This window comes from Mirounga angustirostris, unplaced genomic scaffold (assembly GCF_029215605.1).
Source record: "Mirounga angustirostris isolate CCGP_5_RB_7025 unplaced genomic scaffold, mMirAng1.0.hap1 SCAF_4, whole genome shotgun sequence".
NCBI classification, from domain to species: Eukaryota; Metazoa; Chordata; class Mammalia; order Carnivora; family Phocidae; genus Mirounga; species Mirounga angustirostris.
The window spans coordinates 161,264,399-161,281,048 of record NW_026991712.1 but is presented as its reverse complement, the minus strand read 5'-3'; the positions used below and the strand labels follow the sequence as shown (position 1 = coordinate 161,281,048).

Here is a 16,650-nt window from a genome sequence, read left to right as displayed (position 1 = left end):
GGGTTTCGATCTGGAAGCCTTTAGGCTTGGGAGGTTCCATCTTGCTGAGTCCTTGGGCAGCACAGCTTTGGGCGGGGTCTCTGAAGCCCAGGGGCTTTGGAACTATCTGCCTTCAGAACAGAGCATGGGACTCACTAACAAGGTGGTCTGGTGGGCAATAGCAGCTCCCACTGGGACTCAGGTGGCCTGGGTTCCCCTGTTCGCCCCGCCACTCCCTACGCCTCTCTGGCCTCAAGAAACCATCAGTCAGGGGTGCCTGGGTGGCTCAGTCGTTAAGCGTCTGCCTTCGGCTCAGGTCATGATCCCGGGGTCCTGGGATTGAGCCCCGCGTCGGGCTCTCCGCTCTGCAGGAAGCCTGCGTCTCCCTCTCCCACTCCCCCTGCTTGTGTTCCCTCTCTCGCTGTGTCTCTCTCTGTCAAATAAATAAATAAAATCGTTAAAAAAAAAAAAAGAAAAGAAACCATCAGTCAGGTGGAGATAAAACCATGGTCTGCCAACCTCCGCTGTGAAGTCAGAGCCGGGATCTGTTTGCAGGGTCTCACAGCGGTTGGAAAAAAGGACCAGGGGCTCCCTTTCTCTGCGTGTTTGTGGACATCTGCGGTCCCAGAGATGTGTGTCCCAGCAGAGACAGCAGTGGTTATCTCTACTTTGACAGGCTCCGTTTAGAAGAGGTTTGTGTTGAGGGGCAGACTCATGAAGCCTCCTGACTCCCGGCCCCTCCCCCTCTTCCTCAAGGTCAGAGTCAAGTGTCAGAGATCACCTAGTTCAACTCCACTGGCCTGGTCCTCCAGCAGCTTTCCTAGCAGGAGCCACAGTCTTTGCTCAGAAATGGGGAGCCCACCTTCTTCTGTGCCTCTGCTGAATGGCACTAGCAGTGAGAAGGGGCTTCCTTATGTTGAGTCCAAATTAGCCCCCCTGTCTGTAATCCCCCCCTCATGCCACCCTGTGTCAGGGCCTCTGTGTCCCCGTGGAGACTTAGCATATCTGCTTGGGTCACTCTGCTCCAGGGCAGTCCTATAGAGATTTGAAGACACATGTTGTACACCCTGATTCCCCACCCCACCTCCCCAGGGAAGCCCCCAGTCTTTAATTCCTCCAGTGGCTGGGAGAGGGTAAATAAAAGAGAGAAACAAAAGGGAGAACACCTTTGTTCTATCCCCTCCACATGCGTCTACTTTAGATAGGGCTCTGTACTTAGCTGTAGAAGGCACTGGCAGGCCTTCACTGTCTAAACACAAATCTGACCATCTCACTTCCCTTCTTAAAACCCACCACCGGGGGCGCCTGGGCGGCTCAGTTGGTTAAGCAATTGCCTTTGGCTCAGGTCATGATCCTGGAGTCCCGGGATCGAGTCCCACATTGAGTCCCACATTGAGTCCCACATTGAGTCCCACATTGAGTCCCACATCGAGTCCCACATCGGGCTCCCTGCTCAGCGGGGAGTCTGCTTCTCCCTCTGATCCTCCCCCTCTCATGCTCTCTGTCTCCCATTCTCTCTCTCAGATAAATAAATAAAAAATCTTTAAAAACAAACAAACAAACAAAAACCCACCACCACCCCACCCATGCCACACTAAACCCTTTCACACCTCTGGCTCTTGTCCTATAACATTTTGCTCCCCTTTCTCCTGGCAAACTGCTACATTTCTCCAGACCCCAGTTCAAATTAATACCTCCCTTGTGAAGCTCTCCCTGGCATTGTCCCCAGCTCCCTACGCTTCAAGACACAGCTGACACCATTATAAGTGGCTTTTGTCTAGTCTCAGCTTAAGTCAGAAGCGGGACTGGGTTCCTGAGAGTGTGTGTGTGTGTGTGTGTATGTGATTGCATGATTGCCCACAATGTGTATCCAAGCCCCCTCCTCCAGACCCGGATCCATTCATTGGATGATTTTTTTTTAGCACCTACTGTGAACCAGGTGCTCTGGAGCGAGGCTCTGGAGATAGAGTACATAAAACAGACCAGGATCCCACTGTCCATTGGCCCAGATGCTCTCCTCTCACCCACCTCACAGGGAGAAGAGAGGCTGTCAGATGGTAATTCCCTCAAGGTCTGGCCATCAAACCCACAAACCTCCATCTACACCCACCTTCCCTCTCCTCCTTCCTTCCAGGCCCAGAGGAGGGGATGGGCCACCTCCTGTTGAAGGCCTCCAGCCCCTCCTCCTCCACTCTGGGTCCAGCTCCTTCTCCTCCTCCCAGACTATATTCCATCAGTCACATGGCTCCTAATTCTTACATCACTCCTTCTCTACCAGGTCTTCCTAGTGACAGAACAAGGGAGTGGAGCAGTAAAAGTGGTCCATTTAGGGTGCAGATAATAAGGGCATTATCTATAGAGTATTAAAAAACAATAAAACTGGGGCACCTGGGTGGCTCAGTTGGCTAAGCATCTGCCTTCGGCTCAGGTCATGATCCCGGGGTCCTGGGATCGAGCCCCGAATCATAGGGCTCCCTGCTCAGTGGGGAGTCTGCTTGTCCCTCTCCCTCTGCCCCTCCCCCTGCTTGTGCACTCTCTCTCTTGCTCACTCTCTCTCTCAAATAAATAAATAAAAAGAAATATATTTAAAAAAACAATAAAACTGGCTAAAACATGGCCTGATCTTTATTAGCAACAAGCATCAGCAATTCTAAACAATGTCAGTAATAAAATACATCCCCCTGGGGCAGACTGCTCCCACCACGCCCCACTTGGTACCCCACTGGCTCCTTCCTCAGCAGATAAACAAGGCCCCTGTCTACAGTCAAAATCTTCTCTCAACCCAGTGTCCTCTTTAAGATACCACCCCCTCCCCTCGCCTTTCAAATCCAGCCTTCCAGGAGTTATGTATATTCCCTGACTCTAGCTCCACATCTTCCTCCATCCCCCAACCTACTGCAGCCTGGTCTCTCTCTCTCTCCCCATCACTCTCTCTCTCCATTGCTCTTGCCTGGGCCACCAAGCAGACACTGTCCAAACCTCTCCTAACCTGAGTGCTTGCCAACACTCTAAGCTGTTCCTTCCAGGACCCCTCCGTCTCCCCGGGCTGCCATGAAATCATGCTCTTCTGGATCTCCTCTAACCACTGATTCTTCCTCAAAGTCCTTCTTTTTGGGCTTCAATTCTTCTATGTATGCCCCCTTAAATACTGCTGTTGTGTGAGACTCCATCATTGGCCCTCTTGCTTCTTACCTCACCTTGGTCTGTCCCAACCATACCCATGGCTCCAAATAGCACCTATGTCTGTGTTGCTGAGCTCCAGACTCACTTTCTAGCTACCTCCACTTGAACGCACCACAGACACCATAAATTTGATGTCCACCAGTGTCCCGTGTTCTCTACCCCAGTGAATGATCCTCTGTCCATTCAATCCTCTAGAAGCATACAAATCAAAAAGGACTCTTCCCTCCTTCCATGTCACATGGTCACCAAGTGCTGTGGATGTGTCTCATTATCCCATCCATCCTCCTGTCTCAATGATCTCTGCTACTACTGCCTCAGTTCAGACCTTCTGCTCTTTCTTCTGGACCACTGTGCCATCTTTTTCTGGCCTTTAATCCTTCCTTCCCCCAATCATTTCTTCGTAATTACAGCACAAGTGATCTTGTGAAAATATAAATCTGAACATGTCAGATCCCTGCTTCAAATCCTCCACATCGGTCTACAGCATAGTCTAAGCTCTTTATTCTAATGTTCAAGGCCCTTCATGATTTATTTCTGCCCCTCTCCAGCCCCATCACCTCTCACACCCCCAAATGCCCTCTGCTCCTAGCCCCAAACATGCCTCCATGTTTCTGCAGACAGTCTCTCAACTGAGAATGCTTTTAGCGGCCTGGAAGAAAGGCCTTCTCACCATCTTTCTCCACCCTTAGAATTGGCTTCTCCCTTTGCCAGGCTTCCTCAACTCTCTGTTGATATGTATCACATGCTATGGTAACCACTCCTTCACCCAGTACATTTCCACTGAGCACCTACCACATACTGTTATGGACACTGAGGCTGCTGAGACTGATGCAGCCATTGCCTGAGGTCAGTTCCTAGTCCGGTGGTGGAAACACACATAAGTAGATCACTGCAGGGGCGCCTGAGTGGCTCAGTCGGTTAAGCGTCTGCCTCCGGCTCAGGTCATGATCCAGGGGTCCTGGGATGGAGCCCCACGTCGGGCTCCTGGCTCAGCGAGGAGCCTGCTTCTCCCTCTCCCTCTGCCTCTCTCCCTGCTCATGCTCTCTCTCTGTCTCTGTATCTCTGTGTCTCAAGTGAATAAATAAAATCTTAAAAAAAAAAATAAGTAGATCACTGCATACCATGGGGTGAGTGCAGAAATCAAGGTTGCAGTCAACTACACTTCAATTTGAAAAAAAAGCAAGAAGTGGAGGTTGCCATGTGTACTGGAGAGCAGAAGTGGATCCTAACCCTACTTAGAGAGTTCAGGAAGGTTCATGCCTCCAAGTCCCTTACTAATCCACAAGATCCCCCTGGGGAAAGAGATGATGACATCATCTAAATACATATAATGAACCCTCCTAAATGCATTTGGTAAGTTCTCAGTTCATATTGAATGGACGATTGAACAAAGGAAAGAGAGTAAGTTTAGTCATTTCTTCCTCTGTCTTCCCACTACTATATTAATCCCTCTGTTAGATCATATATCACCTTGTGATTTTTAAATTTTTACATTTTTCATCTGTAGAGCTTCTGAAGAGTTGAGACTATGCCTGACTCATTTCTGTTGTCCGGCATCCAAAAGAGGTTGTGGCTTAGAAGAAGCATCACTTGATCTTTCTACATTAAGGGCACACATCCATACCCCATCCTTACCCTCAGTCCTCAGAGCCACAGGTCGGGGAGAAAAGGAGAGGTCTGGTCCTGGTGCCCACACAGACCTGAGAACCCAACAGGACCCGCACATGAAGGGTCTCCCTCAGGGGGCACAGTGATTCATAGATCAGAGAGCTGGGTGGGATGTTAGTAGTCATCTAGGGCAACCTCCCGATCTCTCTCTCTCCAGCTCAAGAAAATCCCCCTGCCAGCCTCTGATTTGCATATCATCAGTGAAAGGGTGCTCACTCTTTATAATGTAAACAATCCATTAGCTAGTAGAGGTGGGTTGCGGTACCATTCTTCCTTATGCCTAAGGGAGGCAGCATGATGTAATAGAAAGAACTTGACCGTTGGACAAATCTGGATTCAAATCCTGGTTCCCCATTTACTAACTTTGCAAGTGAGATGTTAATCCCTCTGAGCCTCCGTTTCCTCAACTGCGACATAGGGATACTGGCGACTTACTTTATTGCCGAGAATAAAGGAGACGTCTTTTGTGAGGTGCTGATCATAGTGCCTGAAATACAAGCCCCTATGCCCCCTTATACGAAGTCAAATTCACCTCCCAGTAACTTCCCTCAACGGTCCTGGCCGGACTCGCTGGAAAGCTCCACAGAGGGTCAGGACTCTGCGCTCCACAGCCCACAGCTTCTCCACTCCCCCTCCTGCCCCTTTCATCTACCGCACGCTCTCTCCCCCCTGCCACCTGCGCGCTACGCTCCCACGCCACGCGCCCTCGTCCGCGGAATACCTTCGCAGATGCCACCACGTTCCTGGAATCCCGCACTGCAGCTGCAGCGGCCCACGGGCACCAGCCACTCACCGTCGGCGCCACAGTGCATGCGCGGAGGGCTGCCGGGCTCCCCCTCTGAGTGCGCCACGCACGTCCCGGTCACCTCCACCAGCGTGGAGAAGGCGCTCTCGGCTGCGGTGGCTGGGAACGCCGCCAGGCCCCTCACCGTGGCGCGGCACTGCCGGTAGTAGACGCGCACGGACACCAGCGCCACGCATGCGCCCACGTCCTGAAAGGCCAGGTGGAAACCCCGCCGGCTGAGCGGACCGATCTCGCGCACCTCGGTGTTCAGCTTCATCTTGCGCTCGCCCAGGTCGCCCTGCGTGAAGCTCTCATCCGCCGCGATTGTATCGATCTTGCGGGGCCGGCTGCCACCGGGGCGGGGACGCCCGCGGCCCAGGTCAGCCTCTGTTTCCAGGTAGTAGACGTTGAAAGTCTCCTTGCAGGTGCCGGCGGCGCCCGGGATGCTGCTGCAGTCGCGCAGCGTGAACTGCAGCTCCACGAAGATGCGCTGCCCGCGGCCACGGCTGATCCAGCCAGTTTGCAACCAGTTGTCCTGGTTGGGCTCCAGCACGTTGCACACCTGATATGTGCGGATGGGACGGTCATGCTCGTCCACGCCGCTGATCTCCTCCCACTGGGGAGGAGAACAAAGATGTGGGAAGCTCAGAGCCAAGGCGCCCCCAGGAGGTCGAGCCCTGACGGTGACGAAAACCCCCTTCCCCATCATCACGCATTCTCTCTCCCCCCACCTCCGGCCCCTGAAATTATAAAAGATGCAGAGCTGGGAGAGACGTTGGAGAGACGCAACGGAGCCCAATCCATAATTTTATAGGTGGGGAAACTGAGGCTCCAGAGAGAGAGAGAGTGATTTGACTGGATATGAACGTCGAGTTAGCAGCAGAACTGGGAATGGTGCCTGTAGTCTCCTGGCTCCCCACCAGGTGCCCACTCAGTGACCAGGCTTCAGTCACACAGCCACATCTCCCACCCCCACCCCTAGTTTCCAAGCCTCTTTTAGGATTTTAAATCTTGCTTGTTCTGTCAATCCATCAATCAACAACACTGCTTAGAGGATCTACTACGTGCAAGGCATTGTCCAGCATTGGCTCATCTAGATGACGCGTATATTTTGCCAGTTTCCCCCTCACTATCTTTTTTTGCCCCCCTTTTCTTTTCTTCTTGGACTGACTGAAGACTCAACGTTTTCTAATAGGCCACTCTGGCTTGAAGCCAGTGCTCCTGGAGACCACGTGCTCTGAGGAGCATTTTATGCTGCTGTAACCACAAGGAGCTAAAGGATTTGAATCCCAGACCACCAGAAGATTCCTGGGACAGGGAGGGAAAGGTTACACTTACCCCATTACTTGGCAGTGCAGTCCAGCCCAGCTCAGCCTGGGAGGCTTTGGAATCCAGGAGGATGACTAGGGAGAAGGAAGAACAGAGATGTCAGAAAACCGGAAGGTCAGGAAGGTGGGAGGGAACCTTTTGTGAGTTCACTGTAAATTTGCTGAGGGGACAGAGACAAATTTTTCCCACTCCATACCTTACCATGAGGGGGTGGGGTGTGAGTAGCTCAAGTCCAGAAAGAGGTAGCCACAACGATTAGGGAAGGAGCCTGTATAAGTTTCCTGTAGCTGCTATAACAAATTATCACAAACTCCACGGCTTCAAATAACAGTAACTTATTCTTTTACAGTTCTGGAGGTCAGAAGTTGGAAATCAGCTTCATTGGTCTGAAGTCGGGGTGTCAGCAGGACTGGCTCCATCTGTAGGTTCAGAGGTTCCATTTCCACTCGAATTTTTCAGCTTCTTGTGGCCACCTAGATTCCTTGGCTTGTGGCCCCCTCCTCCATCTTCAAAGTGCTTCTCTCCAATCTCCTTCTGTGATCAAGGTGCTTTCTCCTCGGGCTCTGACTCCGCCTGCATCCCTCTTACAGGAACCATTGTGATTACATCGAGGCTATCCAAATAATCCAGGATAACCTCTCCATCTCAGGATCCCTACCCACATCTGCAAAGTCTTTTGCCATTTAGAATAACATTCACAGGTTCTGGGGATTAGGATGTGGACATATTTGGAGAGTCATTATTTAGCCTGCCACAGAGTTCATGGAAGTACTCTAAGACTGGCTCTAAGATGAGAGGGAGGTGTCAGTGAGCCCCCCTCCCGCCTCCCTGGGCTCCCTAAATTATAGCTGAGTGTCCAGAAGAGGGAGAACATGAGCATATTAGAGGATTTCTGCATACATCCTGAATTCACTCATACTCAGGGGCTCTTCTGAGTTCTGAAGTCACCAGGGATGGAAGAGACTTGAACCTTTTCAGTTTGACTCCCAGGGGCTCTGGGAAAAATGAGTGGAGAGACTCTGCCAGCAGCAGCAGGAGAAATAAAAATCTCTTCTCTCCTCTGCTATTAGTATCAATCCCAAAGAAGCACTGGTCTGGACAGCACAGCAGCAGCTCAGAGCCAGGAGCCCAGGCTATCCTGAAGTCTTGGAAGATTACAAAGCTGGAGCTTAAACAAGGGGGCGGGGCTCCAAGGTAAGGGTCTCTAAGAGGGTTGGCTCCAGAGGTATGGGCGACTGTAAGCAGGACCACAGACAGCTTCCCGATTTTGGTATAACTGACAGCACTTCGGAATAGCATATTGGAAAGCCTCAGAGATCCGGCGCCCCAACCCCCCGGTCAGCGATTCAGATTCCAGCTCCTCGGGATTCTGCACCTGGATATGACGCCTCTGGATTCAGATGAGTGTGCAGCTCCCCCAAATCCAGAATCAGACGCAAGACGCGGGCTCTGGTACCTCAGGCAGCCCCAAGCCCAGCAACGCGGACCGCGTCGGGTAGGCTACGCTCCGAATTCAGCACTGCGGACAGCTCCCTCGCCAGCACGTCGGGCTGCTCTCGGCCGCAGCCACCCCTTCCCGACCAGCGCTCCACCTCCTGCCTCGCGGTTCGGGCTCTGTCCCGTCGTCCCGTACTTCGATCTCACCTCCGCACCTCCCTGTCTCCTCTGCTCTCTTCATCTCCCCACCCCCACACCTCTCCCCTCCAATCGCTCAGCCTGTCCGTCTCACTGGCCCCTGAACCGCTGCCTCTGGCTCCCACGGTTCCTGGGCTCTTTCTTCCCCAGCCTCCCAGGTCTCCAGCCCGATCTCCTCAATGCCCCTCTCTTTCCCATTGCTTAGCTACCTTTTTCTCTGTCTCTTTAGTTCTTTGCTTCCCGCTGCCCGCTGGCTTCAAACCCCAGTACAGACTCCAGTCTCTCTATACGACTCCTTTCCTCAGAACCCCAGTTCTCCAGCCCCTTATCTTCTGGCATCCCGGCTCCAAGAACAGCCACCAGTCTCCTCACCTTCCTCGGCGGTCCCGGGCCTCCCTGGTCCCAAAAGCAACGCCAGACAGAGCGGCATCAGGCAGACCAACAGGCGCAGCGGATGTGGGCCGGCGCCGGTCTCCATGGTCCGCAGACCGCGCAGTCAGTGCGGCGGCGGCTCAAGCCGCGCCAGCCCCAGCACCGCTGAGCAGTGCCCCCAGACCCTAGCGCCTGCTGGGGGCGGGATCTCGCTGGTTACCGTCATCCATGGGAACCAATCACTAGGCACCGCCGCGGGAGGTCCACCAATCCTCGCCAGCAGAAGGTGGAGGGGTGGAGTTTCATAGGCCAGGGGCGGAACAGCGAAATGGAGGGGAGAAGGAAGGGGTCCCGCCAATCTCCAAACGTGGGGGTGGGGCAGCGCTGAGCGCTGGCGTGGCTCCTGGGGAGGAGGATGAGCCGTCGACGATGGCCCAGAGCGCAAAACCTTAGCCTCTCATTCCCGAGAAGTAGACACGTGGGCGTGGCTTAAGGAGGGGTGACCCTCGGGAGGCAGCGACACTTGCAGCCTCTGAGCTAGCCGGGAAGCTCCCTTGTTCCCAGGACTTGCAAGGGGTTTTGAAGCCTGACGTCCTGACCCCAAGCTCTGGGGAGCTCTATCTCCCAGCACTTGGTTTCTTCCTATGTCTGCGTCTCCTGGCGTCTCCTGGCTGGATCCTGCCCCCTTCTCTCCCCGCCCCCCTCACACAAAACACACACACACACACACACACACACACCGGCTGGAGGAAGGAAGGGGCTAAGCCCAACCCTGGGAGCTACTCGAGAAGGGAGAGCAAAGTGGGAGACGGAGTCCCACCCTATCAGCAACGCTTCCGAGATTGGGAAAACATGTGGACGCCAGGATGGGGTTGGTAGTAGATTTTGCATGAACGATTGGTTCTTCGGGTTCTTGCTCTTGCTGCCAGGACACAGGCAGCATTCTGCACAACTACCCTTTTCCCCGGTCTGCTCAGATCCTGGAGTTCCCCCCTTTGATAATCCGTCTCCGCCCATCCCAGGGGACTGGTGAGGAGCTCAGCGGCGGGGACTCCGAGGCGTCTGCGAGAGAGGCGGACCAATTCTCACAGAGTTCAACCAGCGCTGGAGAAGCTGCAAGGAAACGTGGAACACGACCTCTATCTAGTGAAGGTCATTTATGTGCAAGCTGAGGGTTTAAGGCGTTGGTGGTGGGAAGGGCTGAAGCCCTCCAGGACGAGGGAGGCGGCTATTGAGCGCCACCATCTGGGCTGAACTTGAGCAGGCAAAGCTCCACCCACCTTGTAGCTTTTCAGGGCTCTTTTCTTGGGGGACCCAACTCCTCTGCTTTTGGACGCTAAAGTAGCTGGAGAACCCTTGAAAATGAATGAGTCCTGTGTCTACATGACCTGCGTGGCTTGACTGTGCGTTTTGTATATCTGTGTTCTTTAGCCTTCCAACCAACCCTCCCCGAGTGCCATGCTCTGTGCTGAAAATATCTGGGTGAATCTCTGTCTCTGCCACAGTCCATACCTCCTTGAGCACCGAGAATAATGAAAATTCGTGATGTCGTATAATACTGGTCACTTACAAGCCGCTTTCATGTGTCATTTCTGTGTCTGTGTGTGTGTGTGTGTACACACGTCCAGTATGTGTATACGCACACTTGCTCGCTCACAGACATACTTGCTGGACAGCAGCAATAAGAGTGGCTGGGAGGAGTTGGACTCCTTTGCCGGTAGAAAGAAAGGTCATCAGGAGGGGCTGGGGCTCGGACACCGCCGGAGATGAAGCAGAAGGAGGTGTGGCGCCCGGCAGGTCCTTGGATACAGGCGGGGTCTTTGAAATCAGATCTACCTGGAGAAGGGCTCTTACACCCCCACCTCTTTCCATCCTCATTCTTCTCACGCTCGATTTTCCCTTCCCCCTCCACCCCCAGCGTCGGGAGTTGGTATTTTTAGAAGCTGCTTAGAGACCCAGGACTCCTTTCATTTCAAAATGAGTCCTCACTCCACTACCTCTCACCCTTCTCTTCAAATCCGGGTCCCGTCCCCTATGCAAGTCTTAAGGTGCCAGTCATGGCTTCTTACCTGAGCTCCAGACACTTCAACCCAGAAGTTCTGACCCTTATGTGCTAACACAAAATGCAAACTCCTTGTGAGCTCGAAAGGATCTTTCAGGAGCCAAGCATATGGGGGAAATTATCTGGGGAAAGCCATATAGGATGCCCCAACAAACCCCTGGCTGTCGGGAGTCTGGTCCCCGCCCCCCCTCCATCACCACCACACATACGGGCAAGCTCCTTGGGCCTTGGGGAAATTGCCAGATTGAGACCCTAGCAATGGGGGAAAGAAGAATTGGAAAAAAGAGGAAAAGAATTGAAACAATTCTTTTCTTTCTTCCTCTGAACAATTCATTTATAATAAAACCAGAACGTTGAAGCCTCAGTGTATGAGGATGTATGCAAATCAGCAAGACCTTACGAGTTACTCCAAGGCGGACTCCACTCTACTAGGTGACTGCGGAATAGACACCTAAGTGAAGATACTCAAAAGGGCCTTAGAAGGAAACTAAGCCATGGCTTACGGTGAACTTTAAGTGCTGGGGTCCAGTCAACCAAGGGCTAGGTTAGATCCTTTCCTGGAATAGCGAGCGCGGGAGTCAGGTGGGGGTGGGGTTCTGGCGCGGGGTTGAACTGTGAGACTTTGAGCCCGAAGGCCAGCTTCAGCCTTTTAAATTTTCTGTCCTCGGTGCTGAACCCACTAAAGTCTGGACCCTCCATTTTCAACCGGACCTGGGACATCTCCGCTGCCTCGCTCCAGTCCTCAGTCCAGGGCTTGCTGGGTATTCCTCCAGCCTATAACCCAGATCCAGCGATTTGAGCATCCAGAAGACAAGCAGCTTTACTCCATGGAGTAGGAGTGGAGGGGCCTGGAACCCATCTGGAAACTCCTGTTTTCTCTTCTGCTCCTCCCAAACCCAATATGAGGTAGTATAGAAAAGATCCTTCTCTCTTCTTCTACCTCACTATCTACAGAATGATGGGGAGAACACCTGCTGGAGTTGAGCAGCTTAATTCAACATCCAAATAATTAGAAGTAATCTTCCGAGGAGCAGATCCAACTTTACTGCAACCTCCATCTCCAAGTTATTGAAAGTTACAAATTTAGGGGCTGAACATTTTACCTCTTCCTTTTGCACAAATCCAGAAAGTACACTCATCCTGGCTGGATAGAGAAGGCCCTCTCCTCCATGGAGAAGATTAAGATTGCTTCAGAGATATCAGGGTCAAGCCCTGTCTTCAGCAAAGAGGACAAGGAGGGAGAAAAGAGCACTGGTGAGCCCTACTTCTCAAAGGGACATTTCCAATTTGTCTCTTTCCTCTTCATTCTATCTCCTACTCAAGAAAAAAACAAACACACCCAAGGTGAATTATTTTCTAGGACAATAATCTCACAGGCAAAAATAAGATGGAGGTTATATACAAATGTTTGAATTGTATTTTTCTAAGATAAAGGAAATATAAAACATTTAATTTATTGACTTTGAAAATTAAGCAGCAGTGTTTCATTATCAAACACAACCACTTAGACTTTATGATACTCTACTTTCTCCTCTGTGAAATAAGAATGAAAACATTTCAGAGTTATTGTGAAGTCACAATATAATTTATTTGTATGGCCCAGCACATTGCATTTGGCACATAGTTCTGGTATATTTTGTTATTCAACCTCATGGTTAATTAAGGTGAAAAACAGAAAGAAAAAAGGAAAGGATAAAGGAAGGTTAGGTGGTGAGATAGGAGGAGAGAGAGATAGAATTAGGGAGACAGTCATAGAGGAAAAGACATAATGAAGGATAAAGGAGACAGTCTATTGAGATGAATGTGGCTAGAAAGCACAAGAGCCTGAAAGAAATGTGCTTGAAGAGACAGGAGTGTCATGAGGGCAGGCTAGCTGGCCAGCTGCCAAGTGGCCTCAGAGGTGACACTTAACCTTGGTGAATTAATCATTGTCCAGGATCATAAACTTGACTTTAACAGTATTAAGAAAGAACCTATGTGTTGGAGGGTTGGAAAGTAGATCATAACTAACTCAGCTCCGATCCTGCTATCTGAGCCAAAGAACCGATGAATTAATACACAATGAGAAATGGAACTGCCAAGGGAGCCAGAATTCTCAAATTGCCATGTCCAGCAAATTCTTCCCTTGTAGGAAAATGTGCACAGGAAGCCAATTTATGATGTGAAGGCTGCTTTGAGAGTGTAAGGGGAGGCAGTGGATGGTTTAAATATTTGATGGCATCAGGCTCTGATAGCCTTGTGCCTCCAAATTCCCAGTAGGGATAAACCTGCCAGTGGCACCTCAGTGATGGTATTAAGGGCCAGGGCTTGGAATGGGATCTGTCAACATATGCTTCTCTGACTTTTTTTAAAATCCTAATTTTAGGGGTACCTGGGTGGCTCAGTTGGGCGTCTGCCTTCGGCTCAGGTCATGATCCCAGAGTCTGGTCGGGCTCCCTGCTCAGCGAGGAGCCTGCTTCTCCCTCTCCCTCTGTCTGCTGCTCTGCCTACTTGTGCTCTCTCTGTATCTCTCTGTCAAATAAATAAATAAAATCTTTAAAAAAATAAAATCCTAATTTCATTTCTGAGGAGCTCATTTTAAGATTGAAGCAGCCCTTTAAATTTAAATGACCAGAGTAATATAAACTCATAAAAATTTTATAAGTAAAAAGTAAAGAATCTGTAAAGATATCCAAAAGTAAAGATATACCACCCCCATAGAGTCCCATTTCAAATTTTAAACCTGTTAACAGATTGATATGTACCCTTCCTGATATTTTCTATGAACACACACACACACACACACACGCGCACACACACACTTTTACAGAAAATGAATATATCTGTTAGTGAGGTAAACACTGTTGATTATCCAATACCTTTTCCCTTTCATATTTTTCATTGCTGAGAAAGCCCCAGTTTTGTTTGGATGTTCATCTACTATAGTCCTTTGTTCAGAGAAGATGACCCTCTCCCCAAGTTCAGGGATGAATAAAGATTGTTGTTGGCTAATCATTGTCATCCCATTCCATGTGTCAGGGTTAGCATAGGCATGGGTGTGTGATACAACCCTGGCCTTCTGAATTAGGAATTCTAGAAAAGGTTTTCTCTCCTAATAAAAAGAATTGCATAACAGACAACATCCTACTTCTTTTCTTTCTTTCTTTTTTTTTTTTTTAAGATTTTATTTATTTGACAGAGAGACACAGTGAGAGCAGGAACACAAGCAGGGGGAGTGGGAGAGGGAGAAGCACGCTTCCCACAGAGCAGGGAGCCCAATGCGGGGCTCAATCCCAGGACCCTGGGATCATGACCTGAGCCGAAGGCAGACACTTTTTTAAAAATATTTTATTTATTTATTTGATAGAGACAGACACAGCGAGAGAGGAAACACAAGCAGGGGGAGTGGGAGAGGGAGAAGCAGGCTTCCTGCTGAACAGGGAGCCTGATACGGGGCTCGATCCCAGGACCCTGTGATCATGACCTGAGCCGAAGGCAGATGCTTAACGACTGAGCCAACCAGGTGCCCCAACATCCCACTTCTTTTCTGTATGTCATGTCCACATCTGACACCATGAAGAGAGAGATCTCACCACTTTGTTAAGATTTTTCTGTTGTATGTAACTGTAAACCTAACCAAAACTGGCTTAAACAAAAATGATATTTTATTAGTTTTATTTACACTATGTTATTAGTGTAATTGAATGAGGTTGATCTGCATACAACAGCAACATTTAGCATTGGGATTGTGGTAGAGTATTAGCTAATCACCAAATTTGGATATTCTAAAAAGGAATGCAGTTGAGATCCTAGAACTAAAAAATACAATAACTGAATGTAACACAATAAATGTATCTAATATAAGATTAGACACAACTAATTCTAGGATTAATAAGCTGGAAGATCAGTCAGTATAAAATATCCATACTGAATTGTGTAGAGAGAGAAAAGAATAGAAAATTGTAGATAGAGACTAGGAGACATATGGGACATGGTGAATAAGCCTAAATATATGGAATTAGAAAGAGAGAAGAGAATGGGAAAGAAGCAATATCTGAAGAGAGGGTAATTGAAAAATTTCTAACCGATGAAAGACATCAAGACATATTCTCAAGAAGTGTCATCAATCCCTAGCAGGATTAATGCAAAGAAAACAACACCTAAACACCTCATAATAAAACTGCTGAAAACTAAAGACAAAAAAATAAAATAAAATAAAACCTAAAAGCAGTTAGAGTGAGAAAAAATACACATTACCTTCAAAGGAAGAACACTAAGACTAACAACTGACTCCCCAACATAAATGATAAAATCAAGAAAATGATGAAATAGCATCTTTAAAGTGCTGAAAGAAGATGTGGTTAATCTAAAATTCTATACCCAGTGAAAATATCCTTCAAAAATGAAAGAAAAATGTATGTTTCCAGACAATCAAAACCTGAGAAAAAATTTCATCCATAGACCCACACTAAAAACAATACTAAGGGGACTTTTTCAAGCAAAATGAAAATAAACCAAAAGGAAGCATGAACATGCAGGAAGAAATAAAGAGCAACAGAAAGGATAAATATATGGGTAAAAGTAAATGAACAATGACTGTATAAGGCAATAACATCTTGCAGAGTTTTAAGCATATGTAAAATTAAATCACACCACAGAAATAGTACACACTGTGGGAGCAGGTGAATAGAGTTAAAGTATTTTAAGATCCTTGCATTGTCCAGGAAATGGTAAAAGAATTAATTTATATTACTTTAACAAGTCAAGAATGCATGCTGTAATCACCATGGTAATCATGGAAAAATAGTAAATAGATATATTACTAACAAGCTACTGTAGGAAAATAATGGAATAATAAAACCAATCCAAAAAAAGGTTTATTTTTAAAAGATTTTATTTATTTATTTATTTGATAGAGAGAGTGAGCTCAAGCAGGGGTAACAGCAAGCAGAGGGAGAGGGAGAAGCAGGCTCCCTGTTGAGCCAGGAGCTGGATGGGATGTGGGGCTCGATCCCAGGACCCTGGGATCATGACCCGAGCCAAAGGCAGACACTTAACCAACTGAGCCACCCAGATGCCCCTCAAAGAAAGGTTTAAAAGATGAGAGGGAAAAGGAACATAGAACATGTGGGGAAAAAAAGAAAACAAATACTATAATTATCTTGAAACTCAAATGTATAAATAGCTATTAAATATAAGTGAAGTAAATACCCTTATTAAAAAACAAAAAATGTCAAATTGGTTTCTAGAAAGCAAATCTTTACTGCTTTAAAAAAAATCATATATATAAGGGTTCCTGGGTGGCTCAGTCAGTTGGGCGTTGGACTCTTGATTTTGGCTTAAGTCATGATCTCCGGATCATGAGATCGAGCCCTGTGTCATGCTCAATGTGGGGCATGGAGCCTGCTTGAGATTCTCTCTCTCCCTCTCCCTCTCCCTATGCCACTACACACCTCCCTCTCTCTCCCACTCTAAACAGACAAACAAACAAAAAACAAAAACTCTTATATATAAGGATTTGGATATGTTAAAGAAAAGACATGCTATACAAACAGTAACTAAAAGACAATCAGTGAAGCAAAACTAATATTATATAAATTAGACTTTAAGGCAAAAAAATTATTAGATGCTATATAATGAATAAAATGTCAATAAATTA

At 48.6% G+C, this 16,650-nt stretch overlaps 1 protein-coding gene across 1 annotated transcript in view; it reads right to left on the bottom strand.

Annotated features, from left to right (window-relative positions):
- EPHA10 (EPH receptor A10) overlaps positions 1-9,056 on the bottom strand; it is a 38,850-nt gene extending 29,794 nt beyond the window's left edge. The window contains exons 1-3 of the mRNA XM_045895452.2: positions 8,951-9,056; positions 6,953-7,017; positions 5,552-6,230 (exon numbers count right to left, since the gene is read on the bottom strand). Of these exons, the coding sequence (XP_045751408.1) occupies positions 5,552-6,230; positions 6,953-7,017; positions 8,951-9,056 (850 nt within the window). The remainder of the gene's footprint in view (positions 1-5,551; positions 6,231-6,952; positions 7,018-8,950) is intronic.
- Between the last annotated feature and the right edge of the window lie 7,594 nt (positions 9,057-16,650).